The sequence below is a fragment of the Rhinolophus ferrumequinum genome, chromosome 11 (assembly GCF_004115265.2).
Source record: "Rhinolophus ferrumequinum isolate MPI-CBG mRhiFer1 chromosome 11, mRhiFer1_v1.p, whole genome shotgun sequence".
NCBI classification, from domain to species: Eukaryota; Metazoa; Chordata; class Mammalia; order Chiroptera; family Rhinolophidae; genus Rhinolophus; species Rhinolophus ferrumequinum.
The window spans coordinates 71,857,483-71,876,246 of NC_046294.1; the positions used below are offsets into that span (position 1 = coordinate 71,857,483).

At 36.3% G+C, this 18,764-nt stretch overlaps 1 protein-coding gene across 2 annotated transcripts; it reads left to right on the forward strand.

Annotated features, from left to right (window-relative positions):
- The first annotated feature begins 2,345 nt into the window (after window positions 1-2,345).
- On the forward strand, window positions 2,346-17,726 carry BIRC3 (baculoviral IAP repeat containing 3). 2 transcript variants are annotated; one of them, XM_033120988.1, is made up of 9 exons: window positions 2,346-2,478; window positions 5,831-9,043; window positions 9,152-9,251; window positions 10,474-10,552; window positions 11,319-11,367; window positions 12,963-13,217; window positions 16,381-16,635; window positions 16,899-16,940; window positions 17,054-17,726. In XM_033120988.1, the coding sequence occupies exons 2-9, from the start codon at window positions 8,170-8,172 to the stop codon at window positions 17,245-17,247; spliced, it is 1,848 nt and encodes a 615-aa protein (XP_032976879.1). In that variant the 5' UTR covers window positions 2,346-2,478; window positions 5,831-8,169; the 3' UTR covers window positions 17,248-17,726. The 2 variants fall into 2 exon arrangements, with proteins under 2 accessions (XP_032976879.1, XP_032976880.1); XM_033120989.1 differs by having other exon boundaries at window positions 12,963-13,205.
- The last annotated feature ends 1,038 nt before the right edge of the window (window positions 17,727-18,764 follow it).

The following is an 18,764-nucleotide window of genomic DNA, read 5'->3' on the forward strand; positions in this document are numbered from 1 at the left end:
AGATGTAAAAATGTGTAAGTGGGAACCCAAACAGTTTTAAGGGAATTAACAACCTGATGTTATATTTCCACATGTAGTTTTTCCTAAAACTGATCTGCCTGAAACCAAGAGCTGTTCCAGTTGCCAGGTCTCTTTTTTCTTCTCACCAACCTTTTCACAATGGTTCTCTCTTCTTAGGAAATACAGGCTCACCTGTTATCCATCTTGGGTTTTAAAATGATGTATTGCCCTTAGGCGTAAAATCTTCCTGGACAATTAGAAATATTCATTGTTTAGTGTTGAGAAAATGAATGGTTCTGATATCTGGCTATAGAGTTGCCAGATAAAATATAGGACACCCAGTTAAATTTGACTTTCAGATAATCAATGAATAATGTATTGCATGGGACATACTCATTTGTTATGTATCTCAAATTTAAATTTAACTAGGTGCCCTGTATTTTAATTTGCTAACTCTGGCAACCCTACCTAGGGAACAAACATTTTGTGGTTTCCAAATCACCGATTTAAACAAAATCGAGTTGTCTACTGATAACTAATTAACTTTTTGCATTAAACATCACTAAATGACTTTTGGGCTATAAAACAAATGTTCAAAAAATTGTGAAAAGTTGATATAATAACATTTCTTCTGGGCGTGGCCTATCTACTTATTTATTAATATGTAGATTTTTCAACACTTACAATCTTTAGAAATGAAAAAAAAGGAACAGAATCTATGCTGAACCCTATCATATTCTAGCAATAGGTAATATTCATGAACATACTTGAAAAATTGTTCAAATATATACTGCAACCCCATTAAGATTGCATTTGTAATAGAATTTAACTTTTTATCTTTAGTAATTATCAACATTTATAACATATTTATATTATTTTGACCAGTTGTGTATTAAGCACTGTGATGCAATCCGGAGTAATTTTTCTTTAACACTTAGAGGGTTATGATCACAGGAAAAAAAATTGAATTTCAATTTATACATACATTGTTTCAGAAATATGTGCCCAAGTGATCATAAAGATGTCCATTATGAACATATATTAAAATTCGGTGGGGGAAGTAGAATGTTCAAAAAGGACAAAAGGCAGTGACATACTATTTCCAGTTATTACAGATGAGCTAATGTGTTAATTGTTGAACAGATAACAGTGGCTATCAAATGGCTATGATATTTGAATACATTTAAAAGAGTCCTGGATCAGTTTTATTCTAAAATATCTGTGTCTACATTTTGTAGTTCCTTTCCAATTACTACAACTTTTATGTTTTAATGTCAAGTTAAAAATGCTCAGAGGAATAGTTTTTCAAAATTTTTTTGGTGGGTACATGATCAAAAGTGTATAAAGACCACAAAATGTTTTTGATCATCCAAAGGTGAGTTGAAAATGGCTTACACAGTTTTGAACTAAGCAGGTTCAAACGATGATTGAAGCCTCTCCATGATAGACGAACTTAATCTTTTTGATATAATTCCGACTGGGACTCTAACTGGAACTCATCCTGGTTATACTGAATGGAATGGGCACATCTTCTTGTTTCCACAGGATAATGATGAATTAATGAATAATATTATAGATTCTGCCTTTGGTTCCCAATTATCTTTGATCTACTGCAAGACAGGAAAATCAGGTGAGCTCTCTTCGTCCATCTGCTTCCTGGCAAGCACTGACGTTAGAGAAAGTTGCTTAAATGTACTGCTTAGACAAGGAATGTGGAGGAAATATGGCAGTGCAGTTAGACTCAAACTTCAAGTTTCCATGAGAATATCACAGTAACTTAGATGTCTCCTCTGTGAGACAAAAAGCAGAATTTTTTTTATAGCCAATTCTACCCTCGTTAGAAAAACAACCAACCAACCAACCAACAAAACCATTTCAATATAGGAAACTAACGAGGTGATCTCAATCTTTAACACAGTAAAACTGAACTGAAAAGGAGAGTCATGTGATTTTTTTTTACATGCTTCTGCATTTCCATTCATGCCTTAACTTTCTTGATTAGAACATAAAGTAAAAATTATCAGAAAGATTTCACAAAGTTTATTTTTTCTCTTCTTTTCAAAATATGTATATTAGGAAATGGGCCTTTTCCAGTCAGGCTGACCAATGATCAGCTACTCAACACAGGTTATCAATATTTCCTCTGACCCACGAACAAAGAAGTAAAGATCTTTCAGTAAATGCCACGGATACGCCACGGTTAAGAAATAGTCATGCTTTTACGGTCATGGAAATCCCCCAGTGGTTTTGCCAGACCACTGATTAAGAAGGGGAAGTGTATGTGGTTATTGCCGCTGGATTTCCCCTAAGTCCTAAGAGGAAAGCACCAACCACTAGGAGTGCAGGACACCGGGTGTGTCGGGTGTGTGTAGGTGGGGGTGGGGAGGGCGCAGTGGGACATTTAACAGCAGCGTGAGACTCTAACCCGCGCGGAACTGCCGGGGCGACAGGTGTCAGCCGAGAAGACTCGGCAGGCAGGTAGGTCTTGCTAGCGCACCTCGGCCTCCGGGCAGCAGGTGGGGTGACCAGGGCCGCTGCGAGGCTGTGTGATTGTCAATCCCCCCAAACCCACCCCCTCCGATAGGAGACGTTTCTGCTGCTCCGCCAGAGGAGCGCGGGGCCAGCAGCGGAGTCAGAGTGTCAGCGGGGAGACGCGGTCATCAAACCAGGGCTCAGAGGTCGGCTACAGGTCGGCTCTCCAGCAGATCAGGAACAAGGCAAAGAGTGTGTCCTCCGCGAGCCTGGGCGTCTTTCTTTTCCCCGGCGCACGGGGCGCTCTTTTGACAGGTGGCGTTGGGGAGCGCCACTGCCCCAGAGCCTTTGCTGTCAACCCAGGGGGAGGTGCTGGGCGCGGGGCCGCGGGGTTCAGGGGGGCGCGAGGGTGCTGGCCGGCCCCGCGCTGCCTTCGCGGGCACTCACTTTTGGTCCGCTTTCCTGCCGGGTGCTCAGTTTCTGTTTTACTTTTGGGGACAGCCAGTGGACTGGGGAAGCTTTGATATTTGGTTTAATTCGCTTGCCAAGCGCAATCACCTGGTCTTTGTGCCAAATAAGCTTCAGAACAGAGCCTAAAGCAGAATGTTGCCACAGTAAGGACTCAGTAAAACATTTATTTAATGAATAAATGGAGGAATGTTTCCAAATGGTGGCAGAAAGCAGATTTTTTTGGTTGTTTTCCTGGTGATTAGCATGGAAATCTGGTAGTGCTCTAAATTTAGTTAGTAAAGAGCCGGAGGCATTTACCTGACGCTAAAGTAACTAACCATAATGCTAACTTACTTTGCTATTATTTATTGCAAACATTAGGTGTTGCTAATTCCTATTATATGCTAGGACCCCTCCGAAGACTTCACAGGTATTTTTCAGATTTAATTCTTACAATCTGAAGAAGCAGTTACCATAATTACCAGTAGCTCCACTGACAATGAGGAAACTCTGGCTCAGGGAGGCCTACTTGCCCAAGATCACAGGCCTGGTAGGGGACACTGAATGGTATTGGAAACCCAAGTTGTCTGACTCCAAAGCATGGTATTAAGCCATCACTGTGCAGACTTTGTGGCCATTAATATAAAATTGATGTCCTTAATACCATGCACGTGGTCATGGGGGCTCAGTTAAGTTTGCTAACATTCACTTCTTCAACAGAAAGTCTTTGTTACTACGTTATATGCCAGGCTGGTTGGATATTGGGGTCGGGAGGGTACAGAGCTGAAACATAGTTCTGATCTGAAAAAGCAAACAGTCTGGGGGAAGGCAGAAAGAAAAGCAAATTTATGCTCCAGTGTGAGAGACGTGGATATGCCAAGTGTGAGAGACATGGATATGCCAAGTGCCCAAGAGCGTAGTTGGGCTCAGGGAGGTTGCCCCCTGGAAATGTTATAGTAAGAAGAGGTTGGGGACTTGAGCCAATCTGAGAAGGAACCACTAGAAAGGTAAGAGGACTTCCAAGACAGTGGTATCAGAGAAGCCAAGGGAGTAGAGCATTTCTAAGAGGAAGTGGGCCCCAGTGTCAGACACAAAAATTTCCATTGGTTTTGGCAAAGAAGCTATTGGTGCTATTAATATTGAGATTAGTTTTAAGTGGCTCAGGCTAAAGCCAATTGTCGTGGGTGGGAGACCTTAACCATAGACACTTGTTCAGTTCACTTGGCTGTGAAGAGACGATGAGATACAGGATGGTTGCTAGTGGAAAGTGTGGTTGAAAGAGGTTGTTTTGATCTGTTTACATTTGAAAGCTGGGACAGACTTAAGCATGCTTGTTATATTGAAGGAAAAGAGCCAGTAGAGAGTGAGAGTTGAATAAATGAGGGGGATGGGGGTGAGAGCAAGATTTCTGAAGCAGTAGGCGAGGATGGGACCTGTACAGGGGCAAGCGTTGTTCTCAGAGGTAGCAAATAGCTTGTGAGTGAAAAAGGCATGGATTTGAGGATGTGAAAGAATTACTGCTCAATGATGTTTCTTTTTTTGAGAAACAGACGGCAAAGCCATTTACCGAAAATGAGATGGGGAGTAGTGGAGGAGAAATTTGAGGAAGGTATTGAATGTTTAGAAGAGCTGCATAGGGCAGTGGGCTGAGGAGCTGCATAGGGCTGAGTAGAATAGTTAGGGATGGTGAAGGGCCAGCCCAGGTGGCCTCTGAAGTCATGCTGGTCCCAGTCTGCAAGACTGCAGATCTTCCCCAACAACATTTTGAAGTCTAGGTGTTGGAAATGGTTAAGACAGAGTTTGAATGATCCAGGGTTGACATCTTGGCATATTTTTGTATATTTATTATATAACTGTTGTCTAAATTTCTACAAACATGTGCCTTGTTTTTACAGCAAATCTTCTTTAGGGTAAAATCTGTGTAAGGGGTTAGCAATCTCAAAGGCATAGGGGCCAGGCATGTGATATAAATTAAAAAAATAGGGGTAAGTTGTAATCAAAAACATACTTTGTTCACATATGTAACATGTAGGAATATTCTTCCTTTCCACAAAGAAATATGGTACTCTCATTTTTCTCTACACATGTGTCCCTCTTTGTCTACCTTCCATTTTTGTTACTTTTGATAGACACAGGTATTAGGACAATTTCACTTTCCTCATAATTCTACTGCAAAAAAGGCAATAGTGCTAGCTCAGTGACAAGTAGCAACTGATAGTCTTTGTATCAGGGAGTGAAAGTACGGTGCCAAACTGGGGAGCATGTGCCCTCTGTAAAGGGTACAGTTGCTGCTGGGAGCTGGCTGATTATTGCCATACAGGAATACAGGCCCCGTGTGGCCAGATCTGGTTTTTCAAGAGAAGCTTGGAATCTAGAATGTTATGGGAAATCTCTTACTTTTTAAAAATGTTGGTAATTAATTAAAACATTTAACAATACTGTGGTCCACAAATAAACTTATTTGGAAAACTGGTGAAATTAAAGTAAGGAATCAGATTAATTAACAGAACTATCAATGTTAATTTCCTAGTTCCTGTCATTGTCCTGTGGTTATGCAGGATGTTATCTTTGGGGAAGCTGAGTGCAGCGTATGTGGGAACTGCTGTTTTTGTAAGGTCCTCTAAGTATAAATTAATTTCAAAATTAAAAAGTTAAAAAAATTAGTAAAATACTGCAGTCCAATTCTGTGCAGGCCAAACGTCATACCTCTACTGGCTCCCAGTTTGAGCCCTTTGGTTTTTGTCTGGGATTTCTTGGCCTCTGTGGTGCCTCATACAGCACCTTGGACATGGTAGGCAATCAGTAAATACTAGTGCTCTGTTTTGGAGAAAATGTTTTTAAAAAGATCATTGTGTTACTTTTATGAATTATTTCACTTTTAAAACTCTCTCTCTCTTTTTTTAAACAGGTTTTGCAAAAGAAGTGAACTGTTCTACTTCTAGATTTTTTCCATTTTTTTTCTGTACATCAAAATAGCTCAAAATGGAGGCCTAAAACCCTTAAAAGGGACTTAGTCTAATCTCTGGGAGGTAGTTTTGTGCATGCATAAACAAATTAAGTAATTAGAGTTTTTGGCATACAAAGAATATTCATTTTAAAAATATGATCTACTTATATGAAGTTTAACTATAAAGTATAATAATGAATTTGATTTTGAATTTGACGGTGGAGAAGTGATTGTACTTGGGACAAATTGTTTAAGCACTCTTTGCAAAATTGGCCAGGCAATCTCCCACTGGTTTCTGTGTAGAACAGAAATAAGTACCTGTGTTTGGTAAAGATTTAAAAATGAATGACAGTTATCAAGAACAAAGAGTTAATATTCAACCCTCTGCTAAATTAGAGAAATATACAAATAAGACCTTTGACACATTAAAAGACTTCTACAATGACAAAGAAATGTCAAGAACAAAACTTTTTGCTATGTACAACAAATTTAGAGAAAGTAGGAAAGAAGAACTTGATGATTGGTGAAGAAATTAACCGTTGATAAGACTACTGGTATTTTAAAAGTCTAAAAGTTAGTTTGTTAAAATGGGCTATTATCTCTGAAAATGATAAGAATAAAAATGATGGCTGGATAGTTACTTTTTGGTAAATTAACAAACTTATTCAGAAAGATAATTTACACAGAGACAATAATATACACCGAAAAGATTTTGATAACAATGTGTAAAATTTTAACCAATGAAAGGAAAACTGAAATTAGACATAAAAACTCACCTTTGAGGGAAATCAACACTGGTATTGAGATGTGTTTCTCCTGCCATCTGGAAGTAAAGCATTAAAGTCTGCAGTAGAAAATCCCAACATCCAAAAAAAAAAAAAAAAATCCCAACATCTGTGGGACCCTGGAAACCATGTTTGCAAATCACTGCTAGAGAAACCATGATGACTCGTTTATTCGTCACTGCTATTATTGATGCAGAACCTATTTACTAATTGCTACTCATAATTGAGATAGTCTGATGAATTTTGAAAAGGTCTCTGCTGTTCATAAGGAGTGGATTGTGACAAAGTAAATTTATTTATTTATTTGTCTTGATAAATTCCGGTTCAAGGTCCGCTATCTGTGAAATAATTTCTAGCCAAAGCCAAATTTGTACAATTTGGTTCTCCTTCTTAGCCTGCAGCCTCAGCACTCTGACTTTTGACTGTGTTTAAAAATAAGCCCACTATCAGATTTAATGTTGACTCTCCACAGCATGAAGCTGAATTTAAAAGACCCATTGAGCACATACATTCATCTCTGATAATTTATTTAAAATAGAATGTCGAATTTGCTAAGATTTAATGATATCACTATTTCTAAGCCACCAGGGTCATGACAATCTATGGGAAAGAATTATTATTCAATAAATCTTTAAAATCATGCCTTAAGAGGTATCATCCAAGTCTGTTACTACTTAAGCTCTTTAACTGGAGGAAACTTTCAGATTGTTTGTTCTTCTGTTAAAATGATTGTAGGAAGAAACGTTACTTAAGAAAGATTTGGGATACGCCATATTTCACTGAACCTAATATGTCTTCAATTGTAAGACACACCATTATTTTATATACCTCTAAGAAATTAAACAGTGCTGCTAATTAAAAGATGATACGCTATTAATTGTAAGATACTTCTCAACCGAGATATTGAAACATGCATCTTAGAAGCAGTGAAATATGGTAAAGCGTTCTTTTCCTTTCCTGAGGTAGGTCTTATGCTTTTTATTTATCTTGGCTACCAAATTTTACCATTTAAATAAAGCAAAATAAACATAGTTTGAATATTTTTTCTGTAGAGTACTTACAGACCATAACTTTCCATCATGAAAACAAGTTAGCTCTGTGAGTCAGATGCTTTATCTTTAGGCTGGCTGAATGCCACTGAAACGTTCTAGTGGAGAAGTTGACCTATCTGTGGAAATGTCTGCCGCTAAATGGCATCTTGATGACCTAAAGCTCTCTACACTTTTACGAAGCGTTTTAATTTTCAACACAAGGTACTGTGTAGCATCACGTCTACATTGCATCTATAAAGATTGTACAAAGGTGCTGTTGTGCGTAATTGTCCCTTAAGATGATCGGTATAGGACTTAAATTTTGCTGTGCTGAAACCCTAAATGCACAGGAGAAAAAAAACCCCAAAAGATTTCCCATTCTATGTGTTTAACCTAGTACTGAAACTAACATAAATCAAAAGCTGTGCACAAAACTACCTCCCTAGAGAAAGGCTAGTCCCTTTTCCTCCCCATCCATTTCTTTATGAACATAGTAGAAAATAGTGTCTTTTTATCAAATTTGATGAAAAGCGCAAACATGTTTGAATTGAAGTATGACTTTTCATGTGAACTGTACAGAATGTCTACATACTCGACTTTCCCCGCCGGTGTTCCTGTCTCAGAAAGGAGTCTTGCTCGTGCTGGTTTTTATTACACTGGTATAAATGACAAAGTCAAATGCTTCTGTTGTGGCCTGATGCTGGATAACTGGAAAGAAGGAGACAATCCCGTTGAAAAGCATAGAAAGTTGTATCCTAGCTGTAGCTTTGTTCAGAAACTAAATTCAGGTAACATTTTGGGAGCCACCTCTCAGCTTACTTTTCCTTCTACGGTGACAAATTCCACACATTTGTTATCTCCAAGTTTGGAAAACAGTGGATATTTCAGTGGCTCTTATTCAAGCTTTCCATCAAGTCCTGTAAATTCCGGAACAAATTCTGTGAACTACGGACCAAATCAAGATTTTTCTGCCTTGAGGAGAAGTCCCTACCATTGTATAATGAATACTCTAAACGCCAGATTACTTACTTTCCAGATGTGGCCATTGACTTTTTTGTCGCCAACAGACCTAGCAAAAGCAGGTTTTTACTATGTAGGACCTGGAGACAGAGTAGCTTGCTTTGCCTGTGGTGGAAAATTGAGCAATTGGGAACCAAAAGATGATGCTATGTCAGAACACCTGAGACATTTCCCCAAATGCCCGTTTTTAGAAAATCAGCTTCAAGACACTTCAAGGTACCCTGTTTCTAACCTGAGTATGCAGACACGGGCAGCCCGATTTAGAACGTTCTGTACCTGGCCCTCTAGTGTTCCAGTTCAACCTGAGCAGCTTGCAAATGCGGGTTTTTATTATATGGGTAAGAAACTTAATCTGATAAGAATAATTTAAAAAATTCAACATGTTTTATATATTGTAGTGGGCAATTTATATGTATTCATAAGTTTTGGTCCAAAATTAATTTTAGGTCACAACGATGATGTCAAATGCTTTTGCTGTGATGGTGGCTTGAGGTGTTGGGAATCCGGAGATGATCCTTGGGTGGAACATGCCAAGTGGTTTCCAAGGTAATTGAAATTCTCTTTGCAAATGTGTATGATCATCATGAGACGGATTATGTGTGTTAGCCTTATAATCAGTTGCTACTTTATTCTTTGTTTCAAAAATACTGTGAATAAATTTTAGGATGGATTGCTTAGAAAAACAATTACTTAAAAGGTTTTGATGGAAATTTAAGACAGAAGAAATAGATTTAGGATTTTTTGTGTGTAATTAATGTTGATTTTAAAATAGTCTATGCTCATTTAAAAACCAAAATCTCATGTTGTAGACAAGAACAGAAACAAAAAATTAACATATCCAAAACTCACAACCTAAAGATGACTGCAGTTACCCTTGTAGTGAACATCCCTCCAGATATGTTTTTATGCTCGTGTATATGTGTAGATAAATGTGTACAATTTTACTACATGAATTAGATATTATACATGCTGTTTTGAAGCTCTTTTCAATCAACATTATGTCTTAGACATATTTCCATTCATTCATCATTCAATAATCGATCACCTATTGCCAAGCATTGTTCCAGGTGCTTAAAATACTCAGTGGGGCAAAACTAAGACTCCTGGTTTCATGTGATGATTTTATAGCAGGAGAGGCTGGACAATTAATAAAAACTTAATAAATAAGTTGCATAGCACGTTGGAAGATAATAAGTGCTATGGATTAAAAGAAAAAGGAGAACAGGGTAAGGGAGATCAAAAGCACCAGGCAGGTTGTAACATAGGGTGATCAGTCAATAGAGACCCAGCTCATCTGTTTTGATCACTACATAGCATTTTATTGTCATGTCTTTCGTTTTTGATTATTCCATACTTGTTCACACTCCTTTTTTAAAAATCAAAATCAGGTCGCCTATGATTATATTTTTCATGGTCAAAACTTTTAGTATTTTTAATGTTGATCACCAAACTTGAATTATTTTATAATGAAAATTGTGTGTATACATATATATATATTAGGAGCTCTGAGTGGAGACAGCCTTACTCATCTACAATGGACTGAGAGCCTCCAGACCTTTAGTCACTTCAGGTTTGGCAGGTTATCGGCTCTGGCCTTTCTCTTACTTACATCATATTGCCTTTGACTTCAGTGTCTTTTACCACATCTCATATGCTAACTGAATAGTCAGGTGGTTAGATGTATGTTTATGTTCATTTGAAATATTTAACAGTCTACAAATGGCCGGATTAAAATAATTCCCCAAACTTAATTTTGTTTACATTTTAGGTGTGAGTACTTGATACGAGTTAAAGGACAAGAATTCATCAGTCGAATTCAAGCCAGTTACCCTTACCTACTTGAACAGGTAGGAAGAGTATTAATTTTTAAAAGTTTTATTGGGGAATATTGGGGAACAGTGTGTTTTTCCAGGGCCCATCAGCTTTAAGTCGTTGTCCTTCAATCTAGTTGTGGAGGGCGCAGCTTAGCTCCAAGTCCAGTCGCCGTTTTCAATCTTTAGTTGCCAGGGGCGCAGCCCACCATCCCCTGGGGGAATCGAACCAGTAACCTTATTGTTGAGAGCTCACGCTCTAACCAACTGAGTTATCCGGCTGCCCCTAAATGTTTTACTATATAAATTTTCCTTAAAAGATTTGAGAAAGAGGATTGTATTGCTCTTTTTATCTTTCTGGAAAAGCAAATAAGAACTTATATAGTAGCATGAGGGTCAAACACTTTCTAGCCATAGTAAATGGAACTGATGTAAGGTCCACCTTATCTCAAAGGATGACTCAGGTAACGTAAGAGCTTTGGGATGAAAGGCAAACAATGATTGTCTCACAGATCATTGAAAGGTGTAGCCCTTCTCCTGCTTTAATAAAAATAGATTTTATTTGTTAATATACACACAGACATACCCAAAGAATCTCGGTTAGTTATGGCTTAGGGAATTACTGTTGAATGTAAATAAAATACTGCTTTTGACATAGAAAATTATTTTTCCAGTAAGCGAGTCAATTGCCACAAGTTAGAATAGGTTAAATAGAATAGGTCTCTTGATTCATTCTTTTTTTTTTTTTTTTGCAATGGACAGGACAAAATTTATATTTTAATTTTCATACCTTTTTCTTTAGCTGTTATCTACTTCAGACAATCAAGAAGATGAAAATGCAGAGTCACCAAGTATGTATAATGATAATAATTGCCACATTTAAATTGGAACAATTTGCTACTATTAAGATTGAAATTTGATAATGGTAATAATGTACATTTGTGTTATGATTTACAATTTATAATGCATTTCAAATACATTTAGTTGCTATTTCTCAAACTTTAAAGCATATTGTAATCGCCTGAGGAACTTTAAAAAATATTGCAGATTTCTAGTCTCCACTTTAAACCTACTGAATTGAATCATAGTAAAGGTGGGGCTTGAGCATCTGTAATTTTACCAAACTACATACATCCAGCCTAACCCTTGTTCTCAGACCAGTGTGGGAAGATCCACTATGACATTAGATTGCTCACATATTCTTTTTATGAAATGGAGAGGGTAGAAAATAGTATTCCCACTTTTCAGTAGGGACCCTGAGCCTCAGAAAGGTTAAGGGACCTGTCTATCACCTTAAACCTAAAAGGTGGTAGAGTCAATATTTGAACAAGCTCTTCTACTCCATTATCTAGCGTGCAATTTAATTCAGTACTTATTATGTATCTATCTGAAATTATGAGGAAAGAACAGAGGACAGGAAAAACATAACTCCTGTTTTCATGAGCTAATAGTCTAAGGGATACAGACAAATAGATAGTTGAAAGGAGTGTGGTGGGAAAGTAAAGTGTGCTATGAGAATGCATGAGGGACAATTACTCCGTCTTGGAAGATCAGCAAAAGTTTCAGATCAGAGGCAAGTATTTGTCTTATCACAGAATCGAAGGAAATAGTAGGAATTAACCAAGTGACAAAGGGAGGAAAAGAATATTCCAGGTGGAGAGAACACCACATGAGTAACTTAAGTGACACAAGAGAATGGGCACATTTGAAGAACTGAACAAAATTCTGTATAGACAGAAGTAGGATTTGCAAACATATAAGTGAATAAAGCAGGTCAGCTGCAAGAGAAGTCAGCATCGCAGGTGGAATTTGACCCAAGAGCCATCGGTTTGTGACTTCTGGGCTAGAATGTAGAATGAGAATGAGTAAGTGGCGAGAGATGAGGATAGAGAAGTAAACAGGGTCCAGATTGTGTGAGATCTTGTAAGCACAATTGAATGTTATCCTAAGAACAATGGAATTATTGATGGAGTTTAAGAAGGAGTGTGACACAGGCAGACTTGTGTTTTTAAAAAGTCACTCTGGTGCAATGTTGAGAATGCACTCGAGAGGAGCAACACTGTGAGAGGGCATTGTAGTCATAAAGGTGAGTGATGACAATGGCCTCTTTCGAAAATATGTGAAATGTATTTGATTTAGAAACCTCATTTTTTCATTCAACATGGAAAAAAAGAACCTCACTTCTGGTGGGGTTGATCCCCAACATTCTGTTTCCTTGTCCCATTCATTGTTACGCCAGATAATGCATATTTTGTATCTTAATGCAACATTCCATATCCTTATTCTAGTGACCAAACATGTATATCATTATTTTAAATTTAACTAAGTTAATACAAAATAGTGTCTATACATTTTGGGGGCTTTATGCTTTTGATATTGTAATAACTTCTAATTTTAAAAGTATACAGATGATCCCCCTATGTGTTAAATTCTTTATTCCATATAGTTATTCATTGTGGACCTGGAGAAAACCATTCAGAAGATGCAGTCATGATGAATACACCTGTGGTTACAGCTGCTTTGGAAATGGGCTTCAATAGAAGGCTGGTCAAACAGACAGTTCAGAGTAAAATCCTAACAACTGGAGAGAATTATAAAACCATCAGTGAGCTTGTATTAGATTTACTTGATGCAGAAGATGAAATAAGGGAAGAGGAGAAAGGAAGAGCAACTGAGGAAAAAGAATCAGGTACACATATTTGTTAGTACAGTCTCTATTTCCATAATGATTTGATATCATTGTATGTAAGTTACTGAAAATATACTCGTAGTCAATTCAATCAGATCTTCTTATGTTCAGTATTCTGCATTTGAATTCTGAAAAATTTCTTCACATTAAAATATATTTGAGTTGAAAATGGATATAATGAATGAAAGCATTTCCTCCTGAATCTTCTTAATTTATATTTTCATTCTGGGAGTTGATTGTGTATGTAATTATTCCTGGCCTATTTTTTGATCCCAGGCTAGTTGCTCACTCCCATTTGTTGTAAATTGGGGTGGGATCAGGGACAATAATTAATTTTAATGTTAGAGTAATAGTATGTCAGCCTGTGACTATAATGTACAAATTATGATTAAGTCTCCTACCTGTCCACACAAGAGCTGACTTCCCTTTGTATCATGTCTCCCCAGTATTTAGAGGAGTCCTAGAATATGGTTTCACACTCTCTCAAGACAAGTTCCCATGCCCTTCCATGTGAGCCTTTTTTGCTCCTCTATCGCCTCTGCTCTATTGCACGTCACAAAAACTCTCCTCCTCGGAGCATGTCCAGTCTCATCTGGTTGCTCAGACAGCTGTCATCACTCTGGGCCAAGACAAAGAGGATGATCTCTCCGTTGCCACTCTTGCCCAAGCATGGAGACCAGATCTGAGAGTCATTTCAACAGACTGCAATTTTTAACAAGCTCTTACTGGAAATTTAGGGATGACAGAAAAGCATTATATCACAAAGAGCAATTGACAACCATGCCAATATGTGGCCTCTCTTTGTGCCCCTAAGCCCATCCTCATGAATCTCTCTGCCTAGCTTCTGGTTCATCTCTGTGTAGCTCTGGCCACTTTACACAAATAACTAGGAAAATCCCCAGCATGCTTTCCCTTATCAAAGCTCACGCTCCCAAATATCCATAAAGCGCAGAAGGAGAAAAGAATTTGTCCCATATTCTTGTTCAAGGTCATCTGGAATCTATTTCTTCTCAAGATGATTGACAGTGAGATCGGTCCAACCCTTTTCTGGATAAACCTACCCCTGCTCACGAAGGTGGATTTGTCTTCTGGCCAACCTAGGCAAATATATCAGACCACAGTAATACAGCATCCTATGCTTACCAAAGTGTGAATGATTCATTTCAACACACCACTGATTCAGCAGGAACATAGTCCAGGTTCATCTTTGTCCAGCCTAGTCAAGTTCTCTTTTTCACTGTGAAGATCAGGCTGCACGTCCTTCCTGTAGTCTTCTCAGTCTTGACCACTGGTCATGAGTGAACAATTGTTCAAAGAAAAGAACACCTATCTCCGTAATTGTTTACAGACCCCATGAAGTCTAAGCCATCCAGCTATAAAATGTTTATATTTACTTCAAAGAAAATCAACAAAGTCTGCAGAGATAATTCCAAGTCAACAATATGCAATAATTTGCATTATCAAAAAGATTCCTTAGTTCTCAGTTCAGCATTTTATCCTACTAACTAGTACAGTGTCTGTACATAGTCTGTACTCAAGAAGTATGTTTTAAATGAGTGAATGCAAATACTTCCATTTAGGTTACTGATTACTTTATATGTTCCCAACAGTGAGTGAGTAATTTCTTGACAGTTGTATAAATAAAGAGATAATTAAAAATATTTTTTTCCAGAATAAAAGAATAATATGCTTCACAGGTATTTTCAAGTCTTCACCTATAAGTCAGAATACAGTCTATGACTTTGAAATGAGAATTTTTTCCGCAGCTACTAGCAATCAAATTTTACAAATTTTAAGAATTTCAGAGAACTTATTATGTTAGATTAAGTAAAACCTAGTTAGAAAAATTAATCTTAGATTGAAAAACTAATATTCTTCAACACCAGGTGTAAATTATATATTAGTTTTCTAATATATCTCTATTCTAACATAGAATATTCACCAAAATTAAGTTCTAATTCTTCTCCCCCTCTTGCTATTACGCTTTTGATCCTGTTGTTCTTTAAATTACTAAGGCTTGGTTGTTCATTTGTTCAACAGATATTTATGAAATGCTGACCTTGTGCTTAGACAGTTCTAGGGTCTGGTCTTTTTCTCATTGATTCTCAGAGCTTCAATTATCTTTAAAATGTATAACTTTAACCTTGACTTTTTGACTAAGCACTATTTTTTTATTCTTTATTAAATGGTTCTATTATTGTGTCCTATTACTTGAAAAAGTCAGTGTTTGTTTCTAAAATCTAACAATCACCTCTCTCTAATAGTTCTTCTTTGGACAGTCATTATTAGTTATTTTATAAAAATAGCTGTATGGATCATGGTAAAACTATATGACAATTAGTAAACTTAGAGTCATACGTTATTTTCCAAAGAGTTAATAAAATTTCAGTTTCACAATGTCAAACATTTTACCAATAGATATAAAATCTAAATCTTGAAGGAGAATACAATGATCCTATGGGACAGGAATGTGTCATTGACGAATGGGATTTAGTTTTCAAAATGTGGTTTTTCTTTCCCTTTTTACTACAAAATACTTAGGTAATGGCAATATCATACCTAATTTGGGGAAATGTTAAAAATTCATCTTAAAGTGGAATTTTTAAAGAAATTTTGTGGATGAATGATAATTTAAGAAAAAAAGAGTTCTAGCATTTTAATTTTCTGGATTTTATTTTTCCCCAATTTGACTAGACTGAATTGAAATTTCAATTTTTTTAAGTTCTACATTTTATCTGGTTAAAAGTTTACCAGTATTGCCAAATTGTTGAAAGCACAGAGTATGATGCCAAACTGCCTTGGTTTGACTTTTGCTAGTTGTGTGTCCTCTAGCAATTTACTTGCCACACCGTGCCTCTGTTTTCTCATCTGTTAAAATAGGTTACTAGGATCGACCTCAAAGGGCTGTTGTGAAAATGAAATAAGTAAATACATCTACAGTGCTTACTACAGGGCTCAGTAAGGATTAGTTCTTATTATAAATAGCATTATTATTAGGCACAGGGGATCAGGAACACCCAGGCCTAGCAATCAATGTTAATGCCTAACTGATTATGGATTATGGTTGTTTTTCATTCAGTCACATATGTAGGTGTGGAAGGATGTTTGTGAGAAGAGTTTGAACATGTTTGTGTTGGTTTTCTTTCTTTTATTTTTTTGTTTTCTTTTGATAAAGATGACCTATCCTATATCCGGAAGAATAGAATGGCACTTTTTCAACATTTGACTTGTGTGCTCCCAATCCTGGATAGTCTACTAACTGCCAAAGTGATTAATGAACAAGAGCATGATGTTATTAAACAGAAAACACAGACATCTTTGCAAGCAAGAGAACTGATTGATACTGTTATAGTAAAAGGAAATTTTGCAGCCACCGTCTTCAGAAACTCTCTGCAAGAAACGGACTTCACATTATACAAGCGATTATTTGGTGAGTGCTGGAATATTACTTTTGAGAACTTTCCATGTCAATTGAAAATATGCTGTTATTAATAATTTGTGATTATTGAAAACAATCCAGTCTAATTTATAAACTATTAATTGCACAAAAGACTAAAGACTTTTGTTACCTTGATATTTTGACAGTTATTCATAGTATTTGGCCAGAGTCTAAACTGTTAGTTTAAAAATATATATTTGTGACTAAACATTACCTTATTTGCCATATTAATACTTCTTCTTTTTCTCCCTTAGTGCAACAGGATATAAAGTATATTCCCACAGAAAATGTTTCAGGTAAAATAGTACTAATAATTTAAATTAGTAGGAAACATTTTTTTAAAAAAAATTTCTTGGCTTTTCTTGGAGAAGCAGAAATTGCCTTTCATTAAAAATTTGTTTCTCCTTAGATTTACCAATGGAAGAACAATTGAGGAGACTACAAGAAGAAAGAACATGTAAAGTGTGTATGGACAAAGAAGTGTCCATAGTGTTTATTCCTTGTGGTCATTTAGTAGTATGCAAAGACTGTGCCCCTTCTCTAAGAAAATGTCCTATTTGTAGAGGTACAATCAAAGGTACAGTTCGTACATTTCTTTCATGAAGATGATCCAAAACTTTAGAATTAATGGATTAAAGGTATTGTAATTTTAACTTTTATACTAATTTGGTTTCTTTAAGTTTTTGATTTATTTACAACTCAGATAATTTTGTTTTACACACATATATTTATATAAATCTATAGCTAAAATATATAAACATATATTTTCCATAGTAAGAGAATGATAGGCATTTGTTCTTGTGAACACAAAATAGGGATAAGCACTACAAGTACAATACTAAGTAAAAATTTCATCACTATTGAAATTATAAGTGAAGTAAAATTTAAGAGTTTTGAATTAAACTTTGAGAATTTTAAATATTTTGGAGTTATAGTAAGAACCAAGAACATGGATTCTCTGCCTTTTTTGATTGGTGTCCTATACACAGAAGGTCTTGATATTTGTTGAATGACTTTTTAAAGGCATGATGTTTTTGTAAAGAATTCTGTGAGGAACATTTTAATAAAACATTTGGAATTACTTTTTTTCTTAATATTTTTATTTCTATGATAGCGGATAATTTAGTCATTCGCAGGCTCCTTCCTTACCTCCTTAAGACGTCTTGAATATTGAAGTACAGTTTAAATCCCTTTCTTTACATTCACATTTGTAAAGCGTCAACCACACTTGCCTTTAATCTATGGAATTCTATGTGATGTCTGAGATGAAATCAAACAATCCTTTCAGTAAATTTGTTTACTCATTTGTCTATTGATTCATTCAGGAAGTTGCATGCCAGCTGTATGATTGGGAAAAGTCCCTTGTTTTATTCTCACCATGTTGGTATTAATTCTGGGACTTAGAAAGTACACTGGTTAAAGCCCTTGAAACCAACAACTCTTTTTTGTAAATAAATTTGTTCTGTACTGTCAGTGTAGCAAAATTTACTCCTTTGCATTACTTTTTGGCACCACATCCAGTTCATAATTCTCTATCCTTTGTTTCCTATAGTTATTAAGACTTTAAAACCAGAAGTAACACTATGATGGGGAATATTTTGGAGGGACAAGCAACGGCCAATTATCTAAACCACTTCTAGATGTTTGCTAGAGTTCTACAGAGACAGATTACAAATCAAGCAACAGGAGAAAGAATACACATCTTTATTCTGATGTTGGGAGACTATTTCTTTGGGATGTAACTGATTTTGCCTCTTTGTTAAAAGGCTCAGTGGTTTAGCTACATGCTAACCACAGGGTCCTCCTCGGGTACTAGGCTTAATAAAATTGTAATATTGCAACTCAGGTGATTTGGTGATTTGCAACTCAGCTATAGCATAAATATTTAGATAGTACATGCCCTTTTTGCAACACCCATTTTTTTAACTGGTTCTTACTGCATACTATATATAATATTTGAACTGCTATCTCCATTGTGAAACTCTCATTCATTTCTCATTTTAGTAATCGATAGCTAACATAACCAACTTATTTATTCAAATATTTTATTCCCTAAGTATTAGTTAAATTGAAATTTTGTTTTGGAAAAAAATAAATCACTGTACATAATACTGGTATCT